Raw genomic sequence first — 14,822 nt, forward strand, 5'->3', positions numbered from 1 at the left:
CATGTATGGTATATGTGCATGGCATAAAATGATGGCAGGGCATCTGCGTCCCAGGCAAGAGTAGTGTTTCGCTGACAATACTGAGGCTTTTGTGAAGCATCAGCAGTTAAGGTGTGGGAGGATGGAGGCACAGCGACATATAAATATATAGCAGTGACCTTTCAGCAGAGGCTTGTCTGACTGAGCATTCCCTTTATCATGGATAGAGGGTGTAAGGAGGTGAAGACAGTGGTCTCCTTTGTAAGCGCAGGATGGACAATTCTGTCATGGCTTGTCTTTTGTGCCTCCCAGAGGTGCTACTCCAAAAGGCTGATGGCTATTTTTGGTGTTCTGCACGAAGAAGACGAAGAAGTACTTCAACATTTCATGAGGTAGAACTATGTCCTGAAAAGACGGAGTTTTCTGAAGAGGAGTGATCCACAAACTGAGTAAATCAAATAAAACCTGTTCCAAAACAGTGATAGTGGAATCAATAAGCCCTCTCAGGAAAAGGATTAGAAGAGAGCTTGAGACTTCCTCAAATGTTTCCTGGATTTTTCACTGACTAGACTGAAGAGGTCAAACTGCAGAATGCTAAGCAAACTCTTGACGTCCTGGGCTCGAGAGGCTCACAGCCAGTCTCCCTCAGAAGAGGGGGAAACCCCTTAAAGCCTTGAACTACTTGCTGAAGATGAGCTGTGGGCCTGACGATGAAAGGAATCTATTTGGCCTACTGAGGGAGGGGAGCAGAGGCAGAGATTAATTTGTATAAGTAAAATTGCTATGAACCATACCTGTTCTCAGAAGCCGCTCCAGTGCTGTTGCCAAATGTTGTGGATGGCAAATACCACGGCTGTCTAGCCTTGATTGCACCTCATGCCTCTTTCATCCACTGCCATACACTCCCTGCTTCTTTATCTCACCCTTGCAGGTTCCTTTTCAACCCTGCTTTCGCCATTAATTACTGAGTCCCACCTGTCTCTTCCTCCTTCCTTTGTAGCTTTCTGCCTCTCTCTCTTTTTGTTCTTTGTCAAAATCTCATGAATGAAATTAAGTGCCAGTCCTCACAAATGTGTGCTAGAGTGCCTCACCTGCAACCACTGGTTCAAAGTATGCCCAGACCGAAGGGCAGACAGAAGTCTGCCCAGCTGCAGTGACCTAGAATGGGGAAATGCTCTAACGAGCAAACTGACTTGAGTGGTCCTCCTAGTATGACTAGGAGATAAGAGGTCAAGTCGGGCATATTTACATTTTTGGTCACATTCTTTATGGAGAATCGTAGTTCCAATTTGTATCTCAAACACACTGCTTTATTTTAATAAATGAGAGTTGCTGTTTCGTATGTTCAAAACCAGATTTCAAGAGAAACATAACAGCCAACACATGTCGGGTTAACACCACTACCTTACTTGTAGCATTTAGTTAGAAACCTGCATTCCTTTGTGTAATCAACTTGTGTCATGTGATGTAGTTGGTATAATAAAGCACTATTCGTTTTTCAAACAGCTAAAGAACGTCAGACAGACTTCAATGTATTGTAATGTGTGAAAATTGAGTTCTAAGCTTGTAGCCCCACATTACAATCTCCCTGAGACGCACAGGATAGCTCATCTTGTGACTCTGAGAATCAAGTGCTGAACGTTTTCAGAAACCGAGTAGTTCTAGACTCTAACATTCGTGGTAAAAGACCTCAATTACCTCAGTTGTGGCCCAACAACTCCTCAGTGCCCCAGGAATCATAAAATGGATGTGACACATAGTAAAATGTGTAAGCACTGAAGAGGACCGGACGTTTGGCACTAAGTTATGCAGAAAGGAAAACCAAGGAGAAGTAACAAGAGAATGTAATAGTATGCAAAAGGATCCCACTAGTGTGGCTGATATGTTCAGAAACTAAGACAGAATTATCTGTCAGGACAGACATCCATGTGTCTCCTAAGTAACTCTCTCCAATGGAGGTATTCAAATAAGGAGCAGTGGCTGTGGTGGAATGGGCTGTAGACCTAAGTGAAAGAAACTGTTGGCCAACTAATACTGAGAGAAAACTGCTGAGTGAGTACTGCTTACCAGCGGACAACTGGAATGAATAGATTCAAAATACTGAAACCTAACTTGATCTGCCTCATTTTAGTAACATTATACCTTGAGGTCCCTTTGACATCTAGGGTGTGAAGAGATTTTTCTACTAGAGAGAGAAATGATAAGGGTAAAAAGAATACAGAATATCTGAAATCAACCCTGGAAGTAAAAGAAGAATCAGCCTCAAAGCGTAATATAAAATACAGTAGTGTTACATTTTATACCAGCTGTTAAATTCTCAACAGAAGGGACGTCTAGACCACACTTGGCTAAGTAGCAGAAGGTGTGGCAGTACCATAGTAGCGGAAGGTGTGGCAGTACCATATCAGCTTATGCAAGCAGCATCTGAAAATCCTTCATTTAAGTGTCCTAGCCTGTTTAAGAATGTTTATATAAGCTGAACGAGGTAAAGAACAGCTATAGTGGAAGTTATTCAGGTTCAACAATGGAAACATGTGATAGTGAATGCTGCCATTCACCCCGAAAAGGAGGTCCACAATGCTTCACAATTTCCAGTGTGACTTCTTTGACAGACAAAAGTGAGGAACCCACTGCTCCCGTTGACAGGTCAGGGCTATGAGGATCACTCACTGTTGATTTCCTGAGTAGAGCTAGGACTTTGTGCAGAAAATGATTATGGGACAGGGCTGTGAAGACAGATGCTTCATCAGTTGGTTTAATAAAGTATTCAGAGATACCTGCAAATAAAGTTTCATGAAGGAGCATATTTTACCTTGCAAAAAATTCCAACTGTTTCTGTCCCCCAAATTGAAGATTTCAAGAGCTCTGTCACAATTCATTAGATTATAACCATGCACTAAATTGTTTGAAGAAAAAACAAATTAAATCATGGAATGCTTCAACTGATTTCAACCACTGTTAATTACTCTGGTTGCAATCAAGTCTATCGTCTTCACATCACTCGGGAGAGAGACCAGCCATTTAAAAATCAGATGTTGGTCCCACTCCAACAGAAAGAGTCCAGTCTGAATCTGCCAGGCAAGTCCTCTCCAAAAATGAACACAAGCAACCCAGACTGATTTTGTGTTGGACTGTTCCTAATTGGAGCAGGACCAAGTCTAATTTGGTATGGTTGATTTGAAGTGGAATAATGGGCAAACAAACTGCATTGGATTATGTCCCGAGTAATTATCAGAGGCTGAGATTCACTCAGCATTTCACCCATCACTATTTTTATTTTTGCTCTGTTTGAAACAGCAACTGTTGGAAGGGTACTGGATTATACCTCGCCATGCCTGCTGAAACAATAAATGGAAGCTTTGTGACTGTCTGCACCAAAGGTGTGATCTTATTGTCTGTGTAAAATTATTTGTGGGCAAGGTCAATCTCCCTTAAAAGGCTGTTCTTATGAATTTCCAGTCTACTCAGGTTTGGAATCTGGTCCGGAGATTGAGAATCCAATATTTATGGGCTTGCGGACATTGAAATGTAGTGGAATGCTCCACCATGCAATTTTGCATCTCAGACTGTAACCATTACAGACAAATGTATCATCCAAATATCATACAATCCAATACAGGTATCTTCGATTTTCTCCTGTCATGTTGAAAAGTGGAATGCTCATAAATTGCTGGGAGTTTCCAATCTATGCAGAAGCCTGTGCCAACCTTCTTGCCAATCATATGGGATCTCCAACTATGGCAAAACAATTTTTTCACATGGTAATGAAGCTTCTACGTAGAGGAGAAACCAGTGGTGATGGGACTGAAAGAAGATCATCTGGAATGAGCATAGCTATCTCTTTATTCCAAGACAATTAATTTGAGAATCTTGGTTTCTGTCTGCATCCTTATGACCTCATTGCGTGCGAGAACAAAAACAAGGTGATGCATAAATTGGTAAATCCATATTTTTGCGGTGGCCATTCATTTTCAGGTCTGTGAGCTAAGCCATGAATATCTCATGGGAGATATCATGACCGTATCTGCTGGTTGAAAGGTAAACTGCATACTTCGCTTTTGTGTGTGGAAATCACACATCCTACACCAATTATCTCCAGTGCAGTTTCCTCTTTTCTGTGAATAGTTAGTAATCTAGCTGAGCCACCCACTTCCACAGGAAAAGGCCACATTTGTTAAGAAATGCTTTGAGGAATGCTTCATACCTGGAAGTATTGAAGGTGACTTACTTCTATAGTGTATCCATCCATCTTTCTTCCAGATACAGTCTGGCCACTAAAACACAGAGCATGGAGCTTAAATACCAGAGACACATTTACAGATTTATTAGAAGGGGACTGCTACACAGAACCAGACGATCTCAATTACTCCTTCTAGAGCCTCCTTTTTTTAAAAATCTGCAGGAGCTGGATTCAGAATGATTTCTTTTGCATTCTTCAACAGTCCTAGAACTTAAAGAACTAGAAGTTGAAAAGGCTCAAAGGTTCAAGAGTCTCTGATGCAGAACAAATGTAGATATGTTCAACTTAACCTGCTGTCTAACATAGTTTATTTGGGAGTTCTTGAAGGGACTGAGGCAGATGGTGTCGGAGAGCAGATACTCCGACTGAAATCTAAGCTTGAATTGTCACAAGGTCCTGCAAGTAAAATGTTTTGACTTTGAAAGGGTCTAACCTGTCTGAGGTTATCGAATTCTTCACCTATAACTTGATCACCTGTTAGAAGTGGAGTCATTTCTGGGTTACATAGTCTTTGTCCTTGAACTCAGTTCACCCACTGCTAGTCTAGAAATAGACATGCAACCATCCAGGAAACAGTACCAAGAACCAGGTCTTTTCAAATTTGCCATAGAAACTTAAGCAGGCCCTCTACCGCAACTGACTATGCACTGATGTTCCGCATATTCTGCATGCTGAAATCAAGTACAGCATTGATGGCAACTGATACAATAACCCAGGGACCCTCAAGGAACCATGATGATGATGCCTACACAATGATAGACTATCGAAGACATCAGTGTGCCACAGCTAGGTCAATATTGAGGTAGATTTCAAATGAGGCCTTTGACTGAGAACCCAATATATGACAAGAGCCACTTTGTTTCGATCACAGCTTTTTTTTTTTCCAGATTCCTTATGTGAGCACCTCTTTCCAGTCTTGATGCTGAACTGGTTTGATAGCAATGCATGTCTCCTTCACCAGGTGGCACTGTGCGGCTAACACCACAGATTTGAAATACTGTGATGGAACTAATGAAGCAGATTTACATAAGATATCAAAGAAGCTGGTGGCATTAAATCCTTTTTGGCACTACCTCACGATTGTGGGATCGGGAGCAACCCAGAATTTTCTCTACTTTTTCAATATGTTTCCTTTGACAAATCCTCCTATTTGTAGGCTCTGTACCCTCCTTGGGCATTATGCCATGTGAAAAATGTCAAAGAAATGTCTGTGATGCAAATTAATCTCTAATACAGTAGAAGGATTATATACAGATTACTACATTTTACAATTAGAGAACAAACACTAAAGCGTGACAACTTATTTCCAGTTACACTGTGCCAATTCTTCTGCCATTTTTCTCTAGGTTAACAATTGTTAAACTCTTTACAGAGCTTCCCCTGCCATCCGATGCTCAATTATAAAGAGGCACGGAAAACACAGCATAGTTAATAGCGAAACAAATGAGGTAAATCCAAATTAGATAAACCAATAAGGTTAATTATTTCTTTATTTGCATTACATTTTCCTTACCCAATATTTGGCATGCGACCGAATAAATCCTGGAATTCATCCAGTGCAAGCATTGATGTGTGAATCTGTAATGGGGTCTAATAAAAAAAAGAAAGGACAACAACACATTTCCTGATGAAGAACATTTAGTTGTTTGCTGCAAAAAATAAAACACTGATGTACAAAATAACAACGGCAGTCAAGTAAAGATATTTGTAAATAAAAAAGTTTTATTAAGCAAACTGTATGTTTTAAAGCATTTTTCTGACAAATCATTACGAATGTCAAACTGAAAAAGTTTAATCATTCAAATGAATAAAATAATCTATTAATAAAAGCAATTTTGTGTCAATGTGTTGGAAGGCCTTCCATCCAAATAATCTGAATAAAGCACTTAAATGAAATGATTTTGTACCTATACTTTTACTTACTTTGATGTTAAAGGTGCAATTTGCTTGCATCATTTCAGTTGAACTGCAGACCTATGAAGGGCAATATAGTCTTCGCTACTGCCAATACCCCTATCCGATATGGCTATCACTATCCTAAGCCTATACATTTCTGCACCCTAATTGGTATTTATTTATTTTTATATTGAGAAGGTGTTATTATTTAAATATCTTTAGAAGACCTCGTCCAATTAATCTTGTTTCTTTTTCAGCAAAAGTTGGTTTTGACAAATTTATGTCTCACTGATTTATAACTTATCACTCCACCTATGTTGGTTTTCAGCACGTAGTAATTCTCTTCTGCAGGGGAAAACGTGATAGGATGTTTAAAGGAATCACTCTCATTATGAAAGGATGAGTGTAAAAACCTATCTTGACTAAAGTTAGACATTTGATGTGCCTGAGGAATGCCAAGCGCCGCTCTGTTTCGAGAGAGAGATATAGGAAGAGAGATTGAGCAAGAGCAGGAAAAACTCAGTCCCCAGAACTGGAATCAATCATTTGTTTCTGCATGTATGTGATGCTTTGATACGTGGCATCTTTGTAGTACATGCATCTGTGTGTTCGTGGATGGTGTTCCTGCCAAGTACAAAGCCAAGGAGGAATAAGATGGAAGTTACCCATCCATGTTGCTTTGTGATAGCGACAGCCCCCAAGTAGATCCACTTTTGAGTGCCTGTAGCCAGTATGTGAAGTTCAGTGCATCTAAATTAGGTTCTGGCCAGGGAACTGCTAAAACGCATTAGACAGCACTACCTGCAAAAAACAACTCTTTTTTTGAGTGCTGGGCATGCTGCTCCTCAAATCCATGGACGATGGACAGACTGGGCTGTGCTGACCAGGAGAACAAGAATAAAATCAGTGAAGCAAAGTCAACATGGAAGTCATCTTGAGAAAGTAAGCCACTCACAAATAGTGGAACAGCTTTTTGAATCAAATATATTTGATGTGCAAGAGTGTTGATTACCTGAACAAGACATTTCCAAAAAAAAAAGTGTTATGATCCTGCACTTCCCTGAGAAGCCAAAAAATCGGACTTTGTGGAAAACCATGCCATCCCTTTTTCAAAAAGTGGGGGTCACTGTGGACTTTTTTTTGTTCTTACCTTACACATAATGCTTAATGGTAAGTCACCTTAGCTGAGGCTAGTCATCCTGAGCCTGGAATCATCTGAACCATTTACAGAATCTTTATGATCATAGGGATATTGCTATATAAGTTGAGATATGACCTTAACCCTAAACACCGATTCCTAATGGGAATGTGCAAGTTTAATGGTGGCCTATGTTCCGTGGGTACCACAGTTTCCAGTAAATTGCAACTGTGATCAGCTGTTCATGAACAACTGAGTTCTGAGATTAGCTAGAGGTATGGCTGGTCTTTTCTTAAACTGTGATCATTGCCACCGTCATTGACTACCAGAGTCTAGCTGCCCTTATTAACCACACAGTGTATTTATAACAATACTTTGTCATCCAGAAAGTTTACATTTTGGTAACGGCGGGAAATCCCAGGGTACTTTTAAATCTGATGGTTTGGGGGATTGCAAATACTTTTATGCTTTGTGGCATTTCTGAAGATACTCAACATCCTGGGCTTAGACCCACTAAAATAATCCCATCCTCACCTAGGGAGGTCTAGAGAGTAAGAGAAAGGTCTGACATATCCTAGCATATTTGACACAGTGCCATTTTGTCTCACCCCTTTGTACAATAGTAGAGTCAATAAAGTCTTAGAAAGAGTACTGAGAATAAATGGGTTCCCGGAACAGCTAACTCATACCCTTTTACTTTTCATAGACTCCAATCATCTTTGAGCTACGGAGAAGCACTATAAAACAGTTTTGCACGGTTTTACTGTCCCACTTTGTGCTACCCTTATGATTTATTTTATTGTTCACCATTTCATGAGACCTAAATCGTCCACATGCTAATAAAGCCCTATTGTTTTGACACCATATAGTTCTGACTGGGCATTAAATATATTGAGTATGGTTATAATGCCAAAGCGCATCTAATCTCCAAAGCTACTACCACACAAAAGAGTAAGGTTAGACATCAGAAGCAAACTGGTTACCCAACTAGAGTGTAAGTGGCTAGTAACACTGACTGCCTCAAAGATCCAGAGAAAAGACTTCACAGTCAAACCATAAGAGCTCACCTTTTGCATAATGCAGGTACAAAATAGAGCAAATGTAATCAGTGGGAGCTGGTTAAATCTATAACAGAGCAGTACAAATATTTTACTACAATTATGCAGAGAAAACTGAGCGAGACACAAGGGATGGGCATTATGCCCCCAAACTTAAAAGAAGGGTGCCACATAGTTTATTTTATAGCACAATGTTACAAAGAAGTTGGCTAGAGATACAGTATTAACAGGCAGTTTTGAACTGCACCTCTGAAATATCTCAATACTTAATTGTCTGATAGAATCTATCCATCCCCAGTACTTTGTTTGCAGTTTAACCTAAAAAGTTAAATAACAATGAGTGCGTTCTAAAGACCCATTTCCCAAAGAAATTGGTTGAAAAAAAAGATCTCAAATGATTTAGCTATGTAATTTCAGATGTCTTGTATACGTTTTCAGAAGCTATAAAAGAAACGCCTACAAGTCTCCATTCTGCAACCTTTCATTTGTTCTCTCTGCAATTGCTATCATATGACAAAGGATTTATGTAGAAGGAAGAAGACGGGGAAATGGAAGACAAACATAACACAATTAACATGCATTAAAGTGCAGCCTGTTCCTCTAAGTTAGGTAGATTCTGCATTCTGTGGCTCACACAGCATAATTACATAACATTGATGATATAGTAGGCTTAGAGAGCTGCTATATACATGGATAATCTGTTTATAAAAAGCTATCAATATAAATGATGAAATAACTCCATACAAATTATGAAATGACGCTCAAATAAAGAGCTCTCTGACCAAGACAGTGCCCTCAGACACTGTTCAGGAACAACAATAAAGAGAGTACATTGTTCTGCTTGTAACCAAAGATTTGTCATCCCATCCTTATTTCACCAGCACCTTTCTTTTCTTTCTCCCATTGACATGGGTTCTCAGTCCAAAATCACCAACCACTCCACTGAAGTATTTAGTAAATTTAGTTAATTCCTTCAATAATATGGACAAGAATCAGACAGAATTATCTATGTACTAAAAAGAAAATAAATACACTTTTGTGTGTTTTTTTTTTTAAACGCCATCTCTAACATTGGTAAGAATCTATCAGAAGCATGTAGAAATGAACACAGGAACAAACATTTAGGTGGGTGAAACATTTTCAATAACACTTCGGCAGCTTTTCAAACAATAAACTAAAATCAGGTTTCCCATACCTCAGGCTTACTGAAATCTGCAACAAGGTAATTTGGGCTTTTTAATTGTTTTTCCAGACTTTCCTGTGCAAAAAATAAAAAGAACTTGGGTAAAACATACATTGTATTTATCATCTCGCTAAAGGGTTCCATACTAGTGAGGCAAGAAGTGTATCTCACCGCTAGAAGACTGTTTACAAACCCTACTTGTTAAAATAATTAAATAATACATTATTAACTAACCCCCCCAATCAGCAAAAGTGGTTCTGCTACTTCTCTGTATAAGGCTAATGACTTACATAATAGTAAACTACGCCTCTTAGACCACAGGAAATGCGGATGTTCCACTTTAGCTTATATAAGTAAAGAGATAGTGCAGGGTTCATTAACAGGCTCCATAGTGCAGGGTTCATTAACAGGCTCCTAAAGAAACACCTGACTTACAGTTCTGTAGCCTAAACATGAGTTTAAAGAAAAAGGAAAAAATACTTAATTCTCTTCAAAGTTCTTCACCATGATAATCTTGAACCCACTTACACCACCGATACATATTTCAGTCAGTTAGGAAGATAGATCCCTGAACATTTCCAATAGCTTTGAAAAGTACAGTTGCAGCAAGCTCAACCAATAATCCAGACAGACGTGATCAGAGAAAACTGAGAAGCATTTTAAGGCCTGGCAATAAAATGGTTACTTACCAGTAGGAGTTGTTTACCAGCTTCTAGAATTTTCTGGATTCACACACTGTGAAGGATTCGGTCTTCTAGTGGCTGGGTCCAGAATTATTCTTTGTAGTCTCTCTTCTCTTCTTTTATTTATTTTTATTATTATCTTTTTTGCATGGGTGTAGTTAATGCTTCGACCTTTTGGCGCTATGTCCCTCCTTGTGTGACATCAGATGTACACCCCAGAAACCCTAGAATGTAGTCACCATCTTCAGATTATTTTTCCATTTCATTAGCCACTTTGATACATCTGTTTCCTCTGCTAGTTTCTGCCTTCCATTTCTTTTGCAAATACACCTCCACTGGTGGAGGTTGGCGAGATGCAAGCTGTAGGGAGCTGGCTCTCTATAAAGTGCGCTAAAATGAAGTACACTGTGCAGAGAGTCTGGGGGATCCTCAATTGGCTTTGCAGAGGCAAAAGTAGATAGGACTAATGCTCTGTTTTGTGGCAATGTGGGCGAGCAGTTAAGCTTATCAGAGGGTAGTGCTAAGCATTTGCTCTACTCACAGAGGCAATAAATGATACACACTCAAAGAATAAATCTTGAGACTAATTTAGAAACATTTATTTTTATATATGTTTCAACCCCAAGAACTTGGTAATCCGGTAAGTGGATTCACAAGCACAAATACCTTGCAGTTTCAAAAATCAACAAAGTGCAATTTTTCAGTTCATCAATGTTAACCTGGGGGAGGAAAATAAAAATGCAGTTTTGCGGGTAAGTACATGACATGCAAATCCAGTGTTCGGGGTTTCAGGTCAACACCAAGCAAGGTTCAAATCAGTGGCACAGGGCTGGCCGGGTGCAGAGTGCCAATGCAGCGTTGGGCACCCAATGCAAGGGAGACTGGAAGTAAATGAAGATGTGCTTCTCACAGGTGAGTAAAGCATGCCAGGGGTTGATCGCCTGGGGTTGAGGTGAGCACAGGGGGGGGGGGGGCACAAGGCAGCACCAAACTTACATCCTCAGTGCTACAGGGGTGGCCGGGTGCAGAGTGCCAACACAGTGTTGGGCGCCCAATGCAAATCAATGAGGGAGATTAGTTTTGGAAAAAGGCTGCAGGCTGGGACTAGGAGGCTGAAAGAAGAAAACCCACAGCTGCCCAGATATGTTCTGATGCTGGGGGACCTAGGGACACCGACAGTCCAGCTTTTCAAGGCCCAGAGGCTCTGGGTGCAGGGGCTGGGAAGAGCTAACCGAGCAGGTCACGGGGAGTCTTTTGGTTTGAGGCTGCAGGCTTTGAGGCAGAGTCTGGCAGGGGACAGCCCATGGTGGACTTAGAATGGCTGGGGAACGTTCAGAGGACCCGTAGGCCACTTGGACTCGGGCAGTGGGCTTTGGGGGCAGACATAGATATGGAGGCAGGTTTGCGGTTCCTCATGGCAGAGTTCTTTATCTTTTAAAGTTGGTTTCTTCTTGAACAGGTCTGCTGTTCTCTGGAGAGCTTGACCTTTCTCGAAGGCAGGTAGTCCTTCGAAAGCTTTGGAGGTTGCTGGGCTGCAAGAAAGGTCGTCTTTTGGAGCAGGATTGTCAAGGGCTGCAGCAGCCCAGTAGGGCTGGGGTCAAGTCAGCTGGTGTCTGTAGTATTCTCTGCTGGTGCAACTATGTAGTGTCCGGCTCTTCTTAGGTCGTCAAGAATCTGAGTTCTTAGGTTCATGGGTGCCACCTAAATACTGAATTTAGGGGTGTTACAGGGAATGCCGGGTGGTAGTCAAAGGGCTACTCACCTTTAGGGTGATTACATAATTTTTATGACTACTTCTATTGGGAAGCAGGCATAACCCTTACCATAGTGGCCTACATTCCTTCCAAAGAAGGTGGAGTGATTTAAAATGTAGTGTACACTTCAGCTCGTCTACCTTAGGGGTGGGTCTGGCATGAAGTTGGCACACCTCCTAATCTTCCTAATTTTCCTACCAGTCCTGCTGCCAAAATTGGGGTCAGGAACTGGGAGACAACCTTCTCTACCAGTTGGAGAGACCTGGGTTGCATTACAAAGGTGGCAAGGCCTTTGAAGCTCCCACCTCTGGAATGTCCATCCTGCCTAGACGAGGTGTTAGCACCTCTGCCCAGAGCAGGCCTTTGGTCTGAGCCCTCAAGAGCGTTGGCTCTCACCTCAGGGAGCCTGAAATCTGTCCAAGGTGGCTGCACTGGTTTTGACCAGTATGTGGTCCACGCTAGGAGTTGGTAGATTTTCAGGGGTACCTCTAAGGTGCCCTTTAAGTGTATGTATTAATAAATCTATCACTGGACTCAGTGAAAGTTTATTAATATGAGATGTTTGATACCAAACATCCCTATCTTCAGTGAAGCCATCACATAGCTGGGGAACTAGTAATGACCAGTGCCCAGCACATGTACTTAAATGGCTTCCTTGTTCACTCACTATGTCTGAGAATTGACATAGACATTGCAGGGGCACATCTGCTCATGCATGTATTCCCTCATATGTAATACAATGCACCATGCTTTTAGGGATGAAAGGCCTGCTAGACAGGTGACTTACATACATCGTATGTAGTGTGAAGAGGACAGGACACACAGGCTGTGTGCCATGTCATGTTTTTATTTTATTTAACAAAATGAGGCAAAACCCAATAACCCTTAGACCATTGGGGCCAGTGCACACTTCCTAAAAAGGCTAGTGTTGCTCCCTTTTCATTGTTTAGCATGCATGTGATCTTTCATTGAGTGTTACTGCTTCTGTCTTTGGGCCATACTGGACTGTCTGGACTATCTATCTTGCAAAGGTCCCTTTGGAGACTGGAGCACTCTTGCTTGCATGAGCGAAAGACACAAAGAATTGTTCCTCCTTCTTATTGTCTTTATTTTTTCCAGATAATATGTAATTGCTTGGCTTATATCTAATGTGTATAGAGCTTTCTCTGCCTGTGTCTTTAAATGTTGAAAAAAGGCTGGTAAGTGGATGAACTGATTAATATGGAACCGTGATACCATCTTTGATATGAGCCTTGGGTTTGTTCTAAACACCTCTTTGTCCTTGTGTATTTGTAGGTACAGTTATTGTGGAACTTGCCAACTCTCCCTAGTGATTTAAAGGTGATTAGGAAAGCTGCCTTTAGAATTAGGAACTTTAGGTGTGCATTCTGCATTGACTCAAATGGTGTTGTCATCAGCTTTGTCAGTACCATACTGAGGTTCCAAGTTGGTATGGGTTCACTCAATGGCAATTATACTGTTTTGGGGGCCTTTAGGAAAGGTTTGTAGGAACGTAGCCTCTTTCTAGCATGGTTACCTTCACTTTCTGCCTAGTGTGAGAGTGCTTAGACTGTAGTAAACTGTGATCCTGCTAACCACGACCACATTATCATTGCCCTCTCCTCTAAAATTGGTTGTATGGTAACTTTTTCATCTCACAATTGACATTCTGGTGCACCCATGTAGGTCCCTATTATATGGTACTCAGGTACCCAGACATTGGTACACCAGGGGTAACCATGGGCTACAGCATGTATTATGCATGGGCTTCCATGGGTGGCAAACTGTGTCTGCAGGCGTGCAATTACAGCCTGCGTGAAATGGTGCTTGCACCTTTCACTTTAGATATAAGGTTTGCTTTATATCACAGTCACTGCACTTGGACACTGTAAGTCACCACTATGGTAGGCCATTCAGCATAAGGGCAGGGTGCATGGTCCTGAGTGAGAGGGCACTCTTGCATGGGCAGAGGTGCCCCTACAAATCCCAGACTCCATTCCTGGTCTTCATAAGTGCGGGGAAGCCATTTTAAGGTATATATGTAGTGGACACTGGTCAACACGAGTAGTCCATCTACATAATGGCTTCACCGAACCTGGGCATGTTTGGCATCAAACATGTTGGAATCATGCAACTACACCAATTCCAGTGTTAGTTGCATGATACCATGTAATGTATGTTCCTTAGAGGATCTGCCTGTACAGCTTTGAATGGTCTGCATGCCAGCCTGTGCTGCTGCAGACCCTAGACACTGTTCTACCCTCCTGTTGATGCATCTAATTTGAGTGGGGAAGGCAGAACAAATAATTTCCTGTAGGAAATGAGTGTCTTTTGGCTGGGAGTGGGGTGGACTCTCAGCACCACCAGACTGCTTGGAAGGGCACATTTTGTGCCCTCCTTGCACAAACCGGTTTGCCCTAGTGCAGGAAGCCCCGGTTCCTTCTCTGGCACAAAACCACACAAAGGACAGGGGAGTGACCACCACCCTGTCCAGATCCTCCCTCAGGGAGGTGCACAGAGCTCTGCCAGGTGGCCACTTGATTCTGCCATCTTGGAAATAAGATGTGCAGAGGCCCCTGGGAGCATCTGACTTGTTAGGCCAGGTGGGTGACGTCCCTAACCCCCTCTGATAGGTTGGTCACCGCACACAGTCTCCAACCCCCTTTTAGGGTTACTTAAAGGTTTCCCTGAGGGTGGTTCCCTAGATTTATCAAACAAGTCTCTACAAAGGAACTCTGCAAGACTTTTCTGAAACCAGGCCTCCGGAACTACTGCTGGTCTGCCTTAGGAACTGAAACAAGGCTGTAGCAAGTTGAGAAGGCTCCCATTTCAACATTGTTTCTTCAGCTCCTGCAAGAATTCTGCAACATCTATGGCTGTGCATACTCCAG

At 41.6% G+C, this 14,822-nt stretch overlaps 1 protein-coding gene across 4 annotated transcripts in view; it reads right to left on the bottom strand.

Annotated features, from left to right (window-relative positions):
* The window catches only part of UBA6 (ubiquitin like modifier activating enzyme 6), a 610,892-nt gene that overhangs the window by 404,301 nt on the left and 191,769 nt on the right, over positions 1-14,822 (bottom strand). For all 4 annotated transcript variants that reach the window (XM_069235825.1, XM_069235816.1, XM_069235844.1 and 1 more), the window contains 2 exons: positions 9,507-9,569; positions 5,733-5,809 (listed from right to left, as the gene is read on the bottom strand). In XM_069235825.1, the coding sequence (XP_069091926.1) occupies positions 5,733-5,809; positions 9,507-9,569 (140 nt within the window). The remainder of the gene's footprint in view (positions 1-5,732; positions 5,810-9,506; positions 9,570-14,822) is intronic.

Source organism: Pleurodeles waltl, chromosome 1_2, assembly GCF_031143425.1.
Source record: "Pleurodeles waltl isolate 20211129_DDA chromosome 1_2, aPleWal1.hap1.20221129, whole genome shotgun sequence".
Lineage (NCBI taxonomy): Eukaryota > Metazoa > Chordata > Amphibia > Caudata > Salamandridae > Pleurodeles > Pleurodeles waltl.